The following is a 17,059-nucleotide window of genomic DNA, read 5'->3' on the forward strand; positions in this document are numbered from 1 at the left end:
TGTAGCTAGCTGTTGAAGGCACTATTTTATTGAATAAGCAACTATCATCATGTTTGTAGGTATACAACTTGATATTAAAGTGTTTAATGATGGGTATCTATATACAATGGAATATTATTCTGCCATAAAACAGAATGAAATCTTGCCATTTGCAATGACGTGGTTGGAGCTAGAGTGTATTATGCTAAGCGAAATAAGTCAGTCAGAGAAGGACAAATACCATATGATTTCACTCATATGTGGAATTTAAGGAACAAAACAGATGAAAATGGAAAAAAAAGAGAGAGGCAAACCATAAAACAGACTCTTAACTATAGAGAACAAACTGAGGGTTGCTGGATGGGAGGTGGGTGGGGGATGGGCTAAATGGGTGTTGGGGATTAAGGAGGGCACTTGGGTGGCTGTACGTAAGTGATGAATCACTAAGTCCTGCTCCTGAAACTAATATTACACTATATGTTAACTAACTGGAATTAATTGATTAATTAATTAATTTAGTAAAGATTTATTTATTTATTTTAGAGAGCAAGTAAGCAAGGGGAGGGGCAGACTTCTCTGCTTCTCTCCCTCTCCCTCTGCCCAACACAGGGCTCAATCTCATGACCCTGAGACCTTGACATGAGCCGAAATCAAGAGTCAGATGCTCAACCTACTGAGCCACCCAGGCACCCCATTAACTGGAATTTAAATAAAAACCTGAAACACCAAAAAAAGAAAGAAAAAAAACCAATGGTTTTATTTTCTTACAGTTGTAAACAATTTTTCGTGATCTTGTTGTTTTAATATTTTCCATGAAGAAAAATTTCATTAAGCCTAAGATCATTAGATATCAATCTAATCATTTCCAATGTTTTGGTTTAGTAAAATTAGTATTATGAGACCACACTAGCAGGAATTTCTATATAATCTGGCTTAAAATGTTGGTAAACCCATCCTGCCTCATGACAACTTTGAGCTGCCTTTGATGTTATTCTTGACTTTGGATTTCATTAGTTCTATTTATGGATTGCATTTATATGACATGTTTTTTTGGTTGTCTCTGAACACATCTGAGTGTATCTGCTTTCTCTTCTTCTAATATATAATCAACACTCCAGTATGTTGTTTTCAATGACTGAAAAGTGGGTTTATCTCTAATCCAGTGCTCATAACCACACATCCAACAAAGTTCACTCTAAGACCAAAATGCAATCATTAGATTTTCCCTGTTAGTCCTGAGTACTTACCAGAAGCCACCACTACGTGCTTCTTTGTGAACGAAGGCAGGTGGGAATAGTTACCTTCCTTTTCTGTCATGATATTAGCTATTTCCGAGGTGCTGCCCTGAGGAATGCAGGGGAAGGGGTGGAGGAAAAATCTGCTGTCCAGACCCTCTCCAGGTTGAATATGGCCAATATTCACATATTAAGGTATATGAAGCTTTTTGAGATGACTGTGCCCGGAGTAAGAACTTGCACATCCTGTCTTGAGTCTTGTGTTGATTCAGAGCATGACTCAGTGATCCTCAGTGTGGGGGCTAAGGGTTGATGGCCCATTGCAAGTCCTCCCTGAAACATTATAATAGAATCTTTCACTGGAATATTGGCGCATCTTCTAACTGCCAAAGACAAATGCAAGGTAGACTATCTCTGAAATTTCAGGCCTGGAAAGCAACTTTTTTTTGCCTAGTACTTGGCAATAAATCCTTAACTTGATGTTACTTAACTTAAACCACTGGCTAATGACATAAAAAGAAATTTACAGCGTCTCTGGGAAATAGCTATAGTTATAAAGGAGACAAAATCAATCAGCAATGGGAAAGAATAATCATTATAGAAACTGTATGAAGCTAAAAATAAATTTTAAAATCCACTCTACTGTAATGGTGGATACATGACATTATACATTTGTCAAAGCCCATAGAATGCACATCACAAAGAATGAGTTCTAATGTAAACTATGCACTTTAGTTAAGAATAATGTATCAATATTGGCTTATAATTATAACAAATGTATCACGCTAATGATGCAAGATGCCAGTAATAGAAGAAACTGTGATTGGTGGGGAGAGAAGGAGAGAAAGGGGATATATGGCAACTCTATACTTCCTGCTCCATTTTTCTGTAAACCTAAAAGTGTTCTAAAAAATAGTCCATTAATAAACAGTTTTTCAAATTCAATAAGTATATATAATACGCTAGTATGTAGAAATGCTTGTTGCTACCTCAAAACTTCTGAATTTGAAAAAAGAATAATCTTGAAACATGAAGGGAAAGTAACTGATTCATGGGCTGCTTGTCTTTTGTTCTCATTGCTTTAAAAAAATAACACACATACAGAAAGGTGCACAATTATAATAATACAGCTTAATGAATAATCACGAAGTGAACATACCCTCATAAACACCATCTAGGGCAACAAATAGAACATCACCAGCCCTCAGAAACTCCCCTTTTCAGGAAATTTTAGTACCATAAATTAATTTTGTGTGTTTTTGAAATCATTAAAATGGAATTATATGATATGTAATATTTTGTGTATGACTTCTTTTGCTCAACATTATGTTTATAAGATTCATCCATATTGTCATGTGTAATACTGTGCAGGTTTCCATTGTGTGAATGTACTATGTGTTATTTATATGTCAACATTTGAATTGTTTCAGACTTTGACTATTATGAAAAATGCTGCTACTTTTCTTATACATGTCTTTTGTTGAACATGCGCACAAAATTCCTGCTGAAACTATACCTCAGAGTGTACTCACTAGGTTATAGGGTATGTACACATTTAACTTTAGTAACTAATGCCAGATATTCCACAGGAGTTTACACTCCCACTAGCAGTGTGTAAGAGACTCCACACCAACACTCAGTATGGTCAGTCTTTTTCATTTTTGCTATTTTGGTGGGTCTAGTATTATCTCATTGTGGCTTTGTTTTTAATTTCCCTGATTAGTAAGGAGGTTTCCTACCTTTTCGTGTATTTATTGGCCATTTGGGTAGACCCTTTGGTGAAGTGCCTGTTCAAGTTTCATGACCATTTTTAAATTAGGATTGTTTGTCTTTTTCTTATTTATTTCCTTGATATTATCAGTTATATATTTTGTAAATAACTTCTCCCAATCTGTGGCATGTTCCAATCTTATTAAATTTTTTTTTTATAAACAGAACACTTAATTGTTTCCTTAGTGATCAGTGTGTTTTATTTCTTATCTAAGTAAAACCTTTCCATTTCCCAAGTTCATGAAGATATCCTTTTTTATAAGTCTTTTATTTTTATTTTTTTATTTCTGTTTTTTAAAATTTTTTATTGTTATGTTAATTTTATAAGTCTTTTAAATTATTATTTTTAACCTTTCATATTTGGATCTAAATCCTCTTGGAACTGATTTTTGTGAATGGTATGAGTTAGGGGTCAAATTTAGTTTAGTTTTTTGTTTTTTTTTTTAAGATTTTATTCATTTATTTGAGAGAGAGAGAGAGACAGAGATAGCCAGAGAGAGCTTGAGTGGGAGAAGGAGGAGAGGGAGAAGCAGGCTCCCCACTGAGCAGGGAGCCCGAGGTGGGGCTCCATCCCAGGACCCCAGGATCATGACCTGAGCCAAAGGCAGATGCTTAACTGACTGAGCCATCTGGGTGCCCCAGTGCTATCTTTTTCATAGGTCAAGTCTCTACTTCTACATGGGTATTTTTTGGACTCTGCTTCACTGTTATTCATCTCTCCTTGCTCCAATTCCACACTGTCTAGATACCAAGATATCTTGATATCAGTAAGATATCAACAACTTGTTCTCTTTGTTTTTGTTCCTCTTTGTTTTTCTTTTCTCACTGCATCTTGGCTGTTCTTGGGCCTTTGCATTTCCAGTTAAACATCACAATGAACCTGTCAAACACACACGTATACACAAACATCTGCCAAGAATTTGTAAAAAATGAAATTGCAGGGCGCCTCGGTGGCTCAGTTGTTAAGCTTCTGCCTTCGGCTCAGGTCATGATCCCAGGGTCCTGGGATCGAGCCCGACATCGGGCTCCGGGCTCCGTAGGAAGCCTGCTTCTCCCTCTCCCACTCCCTGTTTGTGTTCCCTCTCTCACTATGTCTTCTTAACACTCTCTGTCAAATAAATAAATAAAAAATCTTTAAGAAATAAAAAAATAAAATAAATAAAAAATGAAATTGCACAAAATCCATATACCAATTTGAGGGAACTCAATATCTTTAAAATGTAGTCTTCCAATTCAGGAGCCCTTGTCTACATCTCCGTTTATTAAGGTCTATGAGTTCTTAGAATAATGTTATATAGCTGTATGTATTTTATAGTTTACATGCTTTATAAACATACAGTTAATATGTTTTAATGTTTATAGTTTATATGCTTATGTTTTATAAACACAGTTTATATGTTCCACAATTTTATAATTTATACATAGTTTTCTGTGTAGTTTTTATGTCTTTCCTAGGTATTAATGCTATTCAAAATAATGTTTTTTAAAATTTCACTTTCTATTATAAGTTTAATAGATTTTTTACCATTTTGACCTTATGTAGTAATCTTACTATATTCTCATATTATTTAGAATAATTTACTAGATTCTTTTGGATTTTCTGTATACTCAGTCGTATCATCTGCAAATAGTTTTGTTTTTTCCTTTCCAGTCCCTCTATATTTTCTTTCTTTTTTTGCTTTATACTTTGTAATAAGAATTACATCATCATTCAGAACGATGAATAGAAATGATACTAGTGAGCCTTCTTGCTATTCTCGATTTTAAAGGAAAAGTCTTCAACATTTCACCATTATATTTATCATAGTTTTTAAATTAAATATTTTATTAGATAAGTTTTTAAAAATTACTAATTTGCTTTTACTTAGCATGAAATAATGTTGAACTTTATCAAAATGCTTTTTATTAACCATCTATTTAGATGGTCATATGATTTTTTTTTTTTTTTTTTGGCCAATATGGTGAAGTATGTTGATTATCAAGTGCTGAAATAGCATTGTACTCCTGTAATAAACCCATTTTGGTTATTCTTCTTATACATTTAATGATTTGATTTGTTTGTTTAGGAATAAAAAATATTAAGATTCTAATTCCTGAAGCTGAAGGTTGATAGAGTGTAGAAAAAGATTTTGTGGACTAAAGGACTTGTTTGTGGCATATTCAGCAATATCAGGGTGCACATAGCTACAATAAGAAAGAGTTTTCCAGGAAATTCTTCCAAGAGGATTCTAAATTTACCCTGTTTAAGACTAAGGCTAACCATCAAGCTTTTATTATAAATCCAACTGTGGTCTGGGTACAGAAGCCTTAGGAAGAGAGATTGTTACTCTTAATTTTTGTTAGGGTTTCAGATTCACTTCACAGCAATAAATCCAGCCCTTGAGATAAGCAATTAATAAAAATACAAATAATGAAATTTATTATGGTGATGGTCCTTCAATGTGAAGCATTACTTGCAAAAATAAAACTTGACTCAAACAGAAGCATTCATCCAGGTCTTCAGCAGTATGAAGTATCTGGAGAATCCTAGACTTGGGTCTCAGAATTCATGCCATGTTCTTTGAGCCATTTTATCTGTGTCTGGATAATGAGATTTCCAAATCCTTTTCTTCTATGCCCCTGAATTAACATGGAAGACTTAGTAAGAGCGTCTTAATGGAAGAAGTAACGCTGAGCCACACCGTAAGAGGAGGGCTGCCCAAGGCTATTCAGCAGATTGGCGTCCTGCAGTCCTCGTTAATCAGTCCTGCCAGTCAACACCTAGAAATGTGCTAGATTCACCTACTTATCAAGAACAAGCAATCAATAAATTACTCTGAGTCTCAGAGGATTTCTGAGAGGAAGATGAGTCAAAATTTAGTCATTTGTGTTTTCCAAAGGTTGAGCAGCTACCTTGCACAGCACTGTTTCTCTTCTTGGGGACGACTAGTATAGAGCATGGGCTAAAGCAGGATGCGTTTCCTCTATGTTTCCCAGTTCTTCTTACTCTCACTCTTTAGGGCATCCTTGTATATAGTGACTCTACGAGATACAGATGTTACTTATCCATTCATAGCATGTAGCACAAGTAACAGAAGTGTGCCACAACCAAGATTACAGCTTTTTAAAAAATTCTGTATTCTTAAGACATTGTTCCTCTAATATAAGAGGGGGTTAGGTGATGAATAGTGTGGTTCTCCATGGATATTTTAGTAAAGTCTTAAGGGTGCCCTAAAACCCAGGACTCTATAGCTTCAGACAATGAGATGCTGGCAATAGCAGACCATGGACTTCTGCAAGGGGTCAAGCATGGGGATGACATGGGCTCTTTGGAAACAGAATGAAATAAAGCCATATTTCATCTTGTTATATGAACTAAAAGCAATAATACTAGCAAGAAACGTCACCAAAGTCTTTACCCAAAAAAATCCCAAAACTTCTATAAAACAAATATTTGTTGAATGTTGAATAACACTTAAATCAGTTTACTGATGTTTCTTCTTAATATTCATTTGCTACCTATTCATTTGTTATCTGTTGTCCATTAGCAGACACAAGAGTGTTAAGAAGAGTGCATAGAAAATATTGTAATTAGAAGCATCCGATAACTTATTTTAATTTTTTTCTGCAAATTTAGAAAAGATCACCCTAATTTCAATTTTACCTGTAAAACACCTTTAACTAGCTCATAGAACACCATTGTTCTATTGGAGCACAATCTGAGAAAATTTGGCTAAATGAAAGAGATGAGAAAAGTTCTCTGATCAAGCAGCTCTCTTGTCTTGCCCCTGACACTTGTCTCCATCCTCAGCTTTAAGGTTATCACCACCAGCATCATTACCTTCACCACCATTATGTGGAGAGTTACTATCTGGCAAGTTCCACTTTATCTGCATCATTATATTTCATAGAGTAGATATTATTACCCCATTTGTTGATAAATTATTTGAGAGACAGAGAGAGCGCTGGGGGAGGGGCAAAGGGAGAAGGAGAGAATCTCAAGCAGACTCCGAGCTGAGCACAGAGCCCAGGACAGGGCTCAATCTCACGAGCCTGAGATCATGACCTGAGCTGAAATCAAGAGTCAGACACTCAAACACTTGAGCCACCCAGGTGCCCCTGTTTACCAGTTTATTAAAGGGTATGATAAAGGATACAGATGAACAGCCAGATGAAAAGATGCATAGGGTGAGAACTGGGAGGGTCCTAAGCACAGGAGTTTCTGTCCCTGTGGAGTTGGGATGTGTCATTCTCCTGGTACATGAATGTGTTCACCAACCTGGAATCTCTCAAAGCCCATACCATTAGGATTTTATGGAGGCTTCCTCACATCGACATGATCAATTATTAACTCTGCTTCTAGCCCCTCTCCGCTCTCTAGAGAAATGGTTGGGAAAGGGTGGTGTCTGAAAATTCCAAACTTCTAATCATGGCTTGGTCTTTCTGGTAACCAGCCCCCATCGATAATGCAAAGGGCACAGTGAAAATTCTGCCTGCTGTTAATATTCCCCCATCCCTTGCTCTATTAGGCTGCTACACTGTGACTTTATCTTATCACTTTGGGATTTTCACCTTTTGAGTTACTGATTAAATAATTAATCATTTATCCATTCAGAACACACTTATTGAGCACCTATGGTAAGCAACACACTTTAATAAAAGCAAGGATATGAGTTCCAGTAGATGACAGTAAAATTAAGCAGAGTAACCAGGAGGGTGACCCGCAATGGCAAGTGACAGGTAGTGAGAGTTAGCCTGAAGCCCAGGGCTTGGGAGACTGGGACTCTGATGATATGGGAGGGCTGCTAAGAGGAAGGGAAGGTCAGTGAAGAAAAAAAATCCTCCATATAACAAATTTCTCCAGGGCTCATTCTGATTGAATCTATGTGATAAATACTGAAGTGTCCAATTTGTCTTTGTAAATTCCTGAAAAATATGTTTACTTTTCCATTTTTAGCACCTAACACATCTTCCATAGTGTCAGTTCAATGATTGTTTCTACAGGGAATTTTATCTGTAACTTTAATTTTCTGTGAACTGAGTAATGGTGGGAACTGGTCATTTCAGGTATACCAAAATGTACCCAAACTGGAATTAGAGAAACTCAGAGCTTGGAAAGATTACTCTTCTTTCTATAATTCATAGATGAGAAAACTGAGACCATAGAATTTTAACTGAATCTGCCAAAGTCCCATAGCACGTTAGTTGTTGGTAGTAGGGTCAGTAAAGTACTCAGCGGCTCTGATTCAGTCCTATCCCCTGCTGCAGCCCTATTCCCAGCAGAATGAATGAATCAGAGAAAAACAGTTATAAACATCAGTGTGTATCATTTGTATTCACCCAAAGTTGTAGTCAAACAAAAATCCCAAATGACCTTTCCATTTTCCCCAATTTAAACTGACAACCCATGATTATGTCGTGTAAGCAACCCCACCTTCACAGTTTGTGACCACAGCCCATATCATCCCCAATTCACTGCACACAATAATGAAACTCAACAATGAAAAGGTTTGGAATGCTAAAGAAAATTGAAGTAAGGTCTGTGGCTTTACAGCCTTACCATTTAAAATTTTACCTGCTGTAAAATGTGGCTTATCTAATTTACAAGATACAATCAGTTTTACCCTGATTCTTATAACACTGCATCAGTCTTAAGAAAGTAGAGGTATATCGATAATGCATGTTTACATCTTTATTAATCATAAAATCTTAAACTTCCATATCCTTTTTTTTTTCAATTGTATGAAAGGCCTTAAAGAACATGAGGTATGCATTTCTCGTTAAGCAAGAAATCATGATTTTCTCAGAATATAGCCCCAGTTAATGTGCCCAGGTTTCGTGGTGTTTGATCTGCATTTGGACCTCAAAACCCAGGTTAAATTTGCAGAATAACTTGTAGTATGACATAACCAAGCCTAGTAATCAGTAATCTGTTATAAAAAATGTTATTTTAAAACAAGAGTTTTATTCTCCTTAAGGGCAAGAAACATATAGGAAAGATGTCTTCCTCCCTCCTTTTCCCTCTCATTCTTTCTTCTCCTACAGAATTCTTGGCACTGAATTTTGAACTCTTGGGGATGGGTTCATTTATGGATGCAATGATCCAGGAAAGCTTCCTATAATCTTAGCTTGAGCAGTTATTGATGGGTTTATAAAGCTTGCCTTCAGAGCTGCAAATGTTCAATTTTAGCTTTTTAGTACAGACCTATGGTGGTTCAATTTATGATCGCTCAACTCTACCATGGTGCAAAAGCGACATGCATTCAGTAGAAACCATAAACATAGAAAATCTGAAACTTAAAATTTTGAATTCTGATTGCTACTAAGCAGTGATGGGGAGCCCCAGCTCCCAGTCAGCCATGCAGTAACAAGGGTAAACAACCCATACACTTAAAACTATTCTGTACCCATACAAACCATTCTGTCTTTCCCTTTCAGTATTCAATTAATTAGATGAGATATCCAACACTTTATTATGAAGTAAATGATTTTGCCCAACTGTAGGCTAATGTAAGTGTTCTGAGCACATTTAAGGCAGGCTAAGCTAAGCTAGGATGTTTGGTAAGTTAGGTGTATTAAATGCATTTTGACTTAACGATATTTTCACTTTACAATGGGTTTATCAGGATGTAACTCCATCATAAGTAGAGGGAGATTTATACTCTCATTAGTCCACAGAATTCTAAGCTGTAGTCTTTTAAACCTATAATAATATGCTATTTTCACTCCCTAAAATCAAGTCATTTCAGGTACTGGTTCGCTGCATCTATTGTTTGATATCTGTGAATTTCTTTTTCTGAAATGAATTCTCTTCCTAGAGTTTATTTTGGGAAATTAATTCCATTCTCAGCACAGAAGAATTCTATTTAGGTTGAGGGAATCAGCAAGTCTGATTCTTTCAAACTATAAAAATGGAAATAGTCAGAGCAGATTATATTGGTGGGTAAAATTGGTTTGATGAGGATTGATTCATCCTGAAAATTAGTGACTGAAAATAAATTGTTATCCCTACAGACAATTATTGGAATGAAACAAAGTCAGCTTCACATACCTGCAAAACCTAAGGGAAACAGCTCTGAGTGAAGATAATATGTACTGGTGAGGCTGCTTTTTTAAAAAAGAGGAACATCTTGCCAAAGATTCAAACTCTTTCCTTTCAGGGCAGCTTAATTGCACAAGCTTTATGTTAATTATTGTTATGTTAAAGATTTGGCAGCTTTACAGAAATCTTAAACTTGTACGTGCAGGTTTAAAATACCCTATTTCAATGGCCCAGAGTTAGGCTAGGAAAGCATTTCAGATAATGGCAACCTGTAGTAATGCCTTTTTTTTTTTTTTTAAACCTATGGGCAGCTTATAATTTATAGTTTCGTAGGAATTTGCTTAACAAATGTGGACGTGATTAGTTGCCTGCCTTCCAAAACCCAAACCTGTGTTCTTTGGTATCATGGTATGCTATCTGCCCATTGACAGGCTTTCAAAAGTTTGAGAAGACCATGTTTGCTGATGAGTGTTATCCCTGCCTTTGGTGTGAATTCCACTCACAGTAGATCTTTGGTAACATAGAAGTTGAGTTTTCAACATCCAGCATTCATAGAAAGGCATAGATTCACAAGTTATGACACAGTGTAAGGAAGAGAATAAGCAGTGCAGTGGAGGTAGACTAAGCCTTTATTCCCATGCACTGTGGAGTACTGGAAAACAACTGAGTGACCTTCTCTTGACTTAAAAAAAAAAGATAAAATTTGTAAATGGCTCTAAGAAAAGGATAATTTGACTTACTCATGATGTCACATTGAAAAGTGAAAAATAACTGAGATGATGTACTTTGATAGCTGCTATAATAATAACCAGAGGGGCACGTCAGGGGAAATTTTGGGAGGTGGGAGGTTTGGGAAGAGTTTGAGTTAAAGGTGTGCATTGTTGAAGGAAAAGTATTATCTGTCTTAATTTCGTGTTAACGAAGTTTAAATAGCTGGGTGAAGTCTTGGAGGACCAGGTCAGGGTGACTGTAGCTGTATTCTATGCTTCTTTTCCAAGATCTTCTCCATGGGAAACACATATTTTCACTGTAAAAAATGGTGATATCATTTGTCAGTCGAGGGTCACCAGCATCATCATTAAGTTTCACACATTATTTTTTGGTGGCCAGAGATGTGTGACAGAGTGGAGAGCTGGGTAATGTTGATGTCACTGACAAGTTAGGCATGGTGTGAGGGACATGGGCGTGAGGCAGTCTTGGAGGTGCAGGAGACAAGATCAAGGAAAAGATGGCTTTGCTCAAGCCACCTGCCCCATCTTTGCTAATGCCTCTCCAATGGATCCTCCCTGGGGATTCAGATCTCTTGGTCAGGGGCTCTGCATTCATGGGGTTTGGTACTGCTCATAAGGCCCATGATGAAAATCTAAGACATTTTTATGTTGCCTTTGGGAGTGGTGGGAAAGAGATGAAGTTACAATCTTTTTTTTTTTTTTTAAAGATTTTATTTATTTATTTGACAGAGAGACACAGTGAGAGAGGAAACACAAGCAGGGGGAGTGGGAGAGGGAGAAACAGGCTTCCCGTGGAGCAGGGAGCCCGATGCGGGGCTCGATCCCAGGACACTGGGATCATGACCTGAGCCGAAGGCAGACGCCTAATGACTGAGCCACCCAGGCACCCATGAAGTTTCAATCTTGTTATCAGATCCTGAACCAGACCAGAAAATTCCTGGTTATAGGCTGATTCACAGATTTTCTCTACTACTATACTTATCATCAAAGTTTGCCAAGGGGTTAGAAGAACATATGAAAAAAGATCAATAGCGTCCTAGAACATGGTAGAATGGTCTCTTCACTCCTTATTTTCCTGGTACCATGAAACATTCTTGCTTCTCCATCTAAAAAATATCACCAAGAAGAAAACTTTTATACTCTCAAGACTGAAACAATAATGAGAGGCAAGAGTAGAAAACTGCATTGACTTCTTTGCCGGCTCTTCAAACAGATTTCAATACTGTGAAATTATCTTGGGAGTTGTTCTCTCTTACACTTCAGGTAGTTAAGGATGATTATAAGACACGTTCTGTTGCTTAAGTTTTGTTGACATCTAATGCCTTTTTTTCTCCAAATGAATGCAGCAGTGACATTTGAGGTAATAAAGGATCTGAGAAAGATGTGGCCTTTAGCTATAGTTTTATTACCATTACCTTTCCACAGTCTAACTCTTCTGCCACGACCCTCCCTCCCACACACACCCTACCCCCTTCCTCACCATTATTAATCTAACCTGAATCACTCTATTCTTCTCCAAGAGAACACACCCCAGTAACAGCAATGAATCATAGATGCTCTTGCTCTTCTAGTCTCTAAGGGACTTGACAAAATGCCAGGTCTGATAAAATAAAAGGACAGGAACACCAGGTGAAAGGAGCTCTTTAGGTTCTTGTTCAGTATATTACCCTCAGTATTAATTACCAGGTAAATTTTCTAGTTGCCCGGTGGTGGACAAGTTTTTTGTTTGTTTGTTTGTTTTTTAATGTTTATTAAGGAGTGGAATGGTGCAAGAGTACAAAGAAACTTAGGCATTTGGGCCCTTGTTTCCCTACTATTCACATTAGTTTGGTAAAAAGGAGATTAAGTAACATTAAAGGGAGTGGAAGAAATGAATATAAATATATCCAGGGTAGGCCAGTCCTCTAATTCACTAAAGGATGAACTGAAATTGTTGGCCCAATTCCCACTTATGTGAGAACCTACAGAAATTATATTCCCTTTAACTGCTCTAGACCTGTGTGAAAAAGGGAAGTGGACAACATTTCTATTACAAGACAGCAATCTTTTATTGAAACACGATGGACAAGTTTTTATCACACTAATGCTATTGACCCTCCCCATGTCTTCACACTCTTAAGTAGCCATCCTAACTCAGTAAGGCAACCTCCCAGGCATGCCTAGTAGCTAAGTCAAGGGCTCTTTCATCTTGAGGTTGAAAATAAAATCTGTAATTAGGCTAAAGAATATTAAGCAGTTTACCCACAAAGGTCACACTTTGATAAAAAAAAAAAAAAAGCCTTCAACAGTCTCTACAAATCAATCAATTATACATTATTGAATTCCATAGGAGATCTTTAAGTAATAAAGAAAAGAAATAGAAATAGTTTGTCAGTTACTCAAAGGGAAATTTATAATATGGCAGCCCTAAAACACATCTTCTTTACCGTGGATAGGTCTATGAAAATTGAATTCATGGCAAGAGAAACATAGAGGAGAGTTTTTGAAGATTTTTAACTTATATACAAATGTTGGAAGAAATATTGAAAGCCACTTAAGAGAATTTAGTAGAGTTTTTGTGAGTGTTATAAATCTGTATTAAATTTTGTTTAACTTGCCCCAATGGACCTTATAAATCAACTTAATCATGTGGATTTTATACAATACCTCACCCAATTGGATTTTAATCCTGGTTTTTAAAATGTATATTTATATTTTTAATTGTTAAAAGAAATCTATGGATACTAGGTGTATCTACATGATATAAAAAATTGTATTAATAGAGAAAAGTCAACGGAATGGAATTTAGGTCACCCTGAGATTACTGTTAAGATTTGTAAAATAATGCTACAGCTAAGAATTTTAAAATAAATAAATCCAGTGAAATGAAATTTTAAATTGTGGCTTAACTGTATGTGTGTGTGTGTGTGTGTGTGTTTATATGGAGAAAGAGAGAAAGACTATTTTCTTCTTGCTATTAAAAAAGAATAAAAAAGCGTCATAAAGATTTTTAGGCCTATGTCACCATCCCACTGACAATAATCACAGACTAAGGGAAGAAACATTTACCACTCCCTAATGAATAACAAAGTAGCTAACAGTAGCCTTGGGTATTGGAGAAATTTAAAAACACACAGGGAAAGCCTGCCTTAGGTTAATATTAATTACTATTATCATAGAATTCCATTGTTCAAATTGTTCTCTATGGTAGAATAAGGAGTCCTTGCCTTCTGGCTCTCTAGGGCAGTATTTTTCCCACCCTGAAAAGTTTCAAGTAACATACAATGTCCTGTGTCACAAACAACAAAGTACTTACAAGCCAATTGATTTCAGGCACCCAGAGTCATGGAAATGTTTGCTAGGCTTTATCTAAAGATACAATGAAAGCTGTGCGGGGGCTGTATTCCAGATCCCTTACACCAAGTTGGAGTGAAAGCTATGTTTCCACTTGGGGATGTCACTGGAGTAAGTAAAATACAACCTTAAATGTGGGAAGATCATTCAGTTCTAACAACACATGGAAGTCAGAGATGTAGGTCAACAAATGCACATTTCTAAAATACAGGTTTTTCTGAATACTTATTCTGAAGTTCTTTGAAAATCTGGCCCAAACAATCCCATTTCATATAGCAGTTCACGTAATAAGCAAGTCAGAACATTTGCAAGGCAAGATGTTGTTTTCCTTTATGCAGCCAGCAAAAATACAGCTCTAAGCTTGGGCGGTCATTGGAGCAGCTGATTTTAGAGAATCATAAAAACAACCCAACCTTATGCCCCAAGGTATAAGGAATATGCAGAGTCTGCATTGTGCTTCTGGTGTTAGGACAAATCATTCGGCTCTTTTCAGTGTGAGTAACTGATGCCAATGGATGAGTAAAGGGAGAAATAAATGTACAGACAGACCTGTGGCTTGGTGAGGTGAATAACACTTGTATCAGAAAATCATGAGTTCTCTCCTTCATTTTGTAAATTCCTTGAGGTTAATTTATGTAATTTTTAAAAAATTTAGAAGGGGAATATATATTATTAATTATATATGGAGGCACCAAGTTTTCTGCTACTTACGGCTTAAATTGTGTGGGGTTTTATGGATTACAGCATCTTTAAAAAATCTGGCCTTTTTGGGGAGATAAGTGGAAGGATTAAAGAATTATGACGCATACCTTTATATCAATTAGCAAATGGTGAATATAGTTGCATATAATAAAATAACAACTATTGAGTGCTTCCTAAATATCTCTTGCTGTTTTCCCTGCCTGTCATGAATTCTAATTTAATCCTCCAATCGCCAGGAGGTTGATACTGTTATCCCTATTTTACAGATGAACAAACCCAGACATAGAGACACTACTTTACAAAGCACATAAAATAATGGTGTCAGGATTTGAACCTAGGCAATTTGCCTCCAAGGTTTATGTCCTTAATCACTGCACTGGGTTGTCTTCAGGTTCTCTGTATCTGACTGCTTAGGACTCAGTTAACTCCTCAGGGTCCTGGCACTTCTAAGCTATTAGTTATTTGTAAAGAGACAGTATCAACGTTTACAATGGCCATTCGTAAGGATGAAAACACCAGCTCCTTAAAATTCCCAACTTCCGTGTGACTCAGAAATTACTGAGTAATTGTCTTTCCCCAAACCCAGTGCTCCACCCAATTTATTTAACTTTACTGTTGCACAGCAACAGAACATCGCCACCAGGAACTGAGGATTTTTAAAAATGTTTTATATATTTATTTTTAAAACTAATCTCTACAGGGACGCCTGGGTGGCTCAGTCGGTTAAGCGGCTGCCTTCGGCTCAGGTCATGATCCTGGGGTCTTGGGATCGAGCCCCACGTCCGGCTCCCTGCTCAGCGGGGAGCCTGCTTCTCCCTCTCCCTGCCACTCTGTCTACTTGTGCTATCTGTCAAATAAACACATAAAATCTTAAAAAAAACCCAACAAACCCTAACCTCGACAGCTAAGGTGGGGCTCAAACTCAGGCCCCCCATTAAGTCTCGGCTCTTCCGACTGAGCCAGCCAGCCCCCCCACCCCAGGATTACTCTATTTTATTTTTAAAGATTTTATTTACTTGAGAGAGAGAATGAGATAGAGAGAGCATGAGAAGGGGGAGGGTCAGAGGGAGAAGCAGGGTCCCCGCCGAGCAGGGAGCCCAATGTGGGACTCGATCCCGGGACTCCAGGATCATGACCTGAGCCGAAGGCAGTCGCTTAACCGACTGAGCCACCCAGGCGCCCCCAGGATTATTTTAGACGAAGGCGCCGCCCAGTATTCAGCAACGGCCCTTTCTGCCTCCAACATCTTAATTCTGGACCAACACAATCTTAGTGATCGGTCTGCTTCCTGTGTAGCCCAAAAGGGCTACATTCTCTCAAATTTGACCAGATTTCAAGCCCAGCTACAGAATCTAAATTTGGGGGTAGATACAGTAGAAAACCTGTGAAAGAACGGCCGTTTGCGACATCAAAAACTGGAAAGGAGTTCAACTCATCCGCCGGGCCTCTTGGAGAGATTTCTAACGTGTTTGATTCCCAAAGGCCACTTAACCCAGCGCTGCTCTTTTGGGGGCTCTGCCTTAGGAGAGTTTAGGGCCGTAAATTTAACCCACGGCCGGCTCTGCGGCTTCGGGTCCCGCCCGGTGTGGGGACGGACGTTTGCCGGGTGAGCGCGGACAGAGACTAACGCGGGGGGGGGGGGGGGGGGGGGCCCAGGCGTACTTGACACACACAAAAACAATGAAGCTGGAAGGGAAGGCAAGGCCAGGAAAGAGGAGGGGGGGAAGCCGCGAAAAGCAAGACGACTCCCTCAGACTTCGTCCGTCTGGCGTTCAAAAACAGCCCAGCGCCCCCCAAACCCTGCAGAGGCTCGCGGCCACGCGCGCGCACAGCGCCCTAGAGCTCTGGCGTTGGGCGGAGCAGAACGGCGAGCGTCCGTCCGCCGGGCCAATCACGCGTCTCTGCGGACTCCGCGTAGCCCCGCTCAGCCCCGCCTCCTCGCGGGCGCTCGAGGCCGCGCGCGCGCAGTCCCGCCGCTCTGGGGCGCTGAGCCCCGCGGAGCTGCGCGCGTCGGTCAATCCGGCCAATCGCGCCTCTCTTCCGCCTCCCGTGCGGCCCCGCCCCGCCGCGGCGGCGCGCGTTTTCTGCACTCTGGGGATGGCGGAGGGAGGTAGAGTGTTGGGTAGCGCGTGAATGCCTGTCCGAGAGTTGGGCTGCTTCGGGTGTCTCTTGTGGAGTCGAGTCGAGCTCCCTTTTTGCGGTCAGGGGACCTCTCAAACCTTCCTCTGACCTGGGGTCTCTCGAGGGCTAGTGTGGGTTTTCTGCAGAGGTGGGAGGAAGGAACTGCC

At 38.6% G+C, this 17,059-nt stretch overlaps 1 protein-coding gene across 4 annotated transcripts in view; it reads left to right on the forward strand.

Moving 5' to 3' along the window:
- Positions 1-16,792: 16,792 nt before the first annotated feature.
- Positions 16,793-17,059, forward strand: part of SFR1 (SWI5 dependent homologous recombination repair protein 1) — a 5,283-nt gene continuing 5,016 nt past the window's right edge. The window contains exon 1 of one of the 4 annotated variants that reach the window (XM_035028617.1): positions 16,793-16,881. Coding sequence is in view for 1 of the 4 variants with exons in the window: in XM_035028611.1 (XP_034884502.1) it covers positions 16,869-16,881 (13 nt within the window). In the remaining 3 variants the exon portion in view is untranslated. Of the gene's footprint in view, positions 16,882-16,903; positions 16,972-17,059 lie in introns of those variants that run through there. The other 3 variants (XM_035028611.1, XM_035028621.1, XM_035028623.1) reach the window with 3 other exon arrangements.

This window comes from Mirounga leonina, unplaced genomic scaffold (assembly GCF_011800145.1).
Source record: "Mirounga leonina isolate KUSES-001 unplaced genomic scaffold, KU_Mleo_1.0 Mir_114, whole genome shotgun sequence".
NCBI lineage: Eukaryota > Metazoa > Chordata > Mammalia > Carnivora > Phocidae > Mirounga > Mirounga leonina.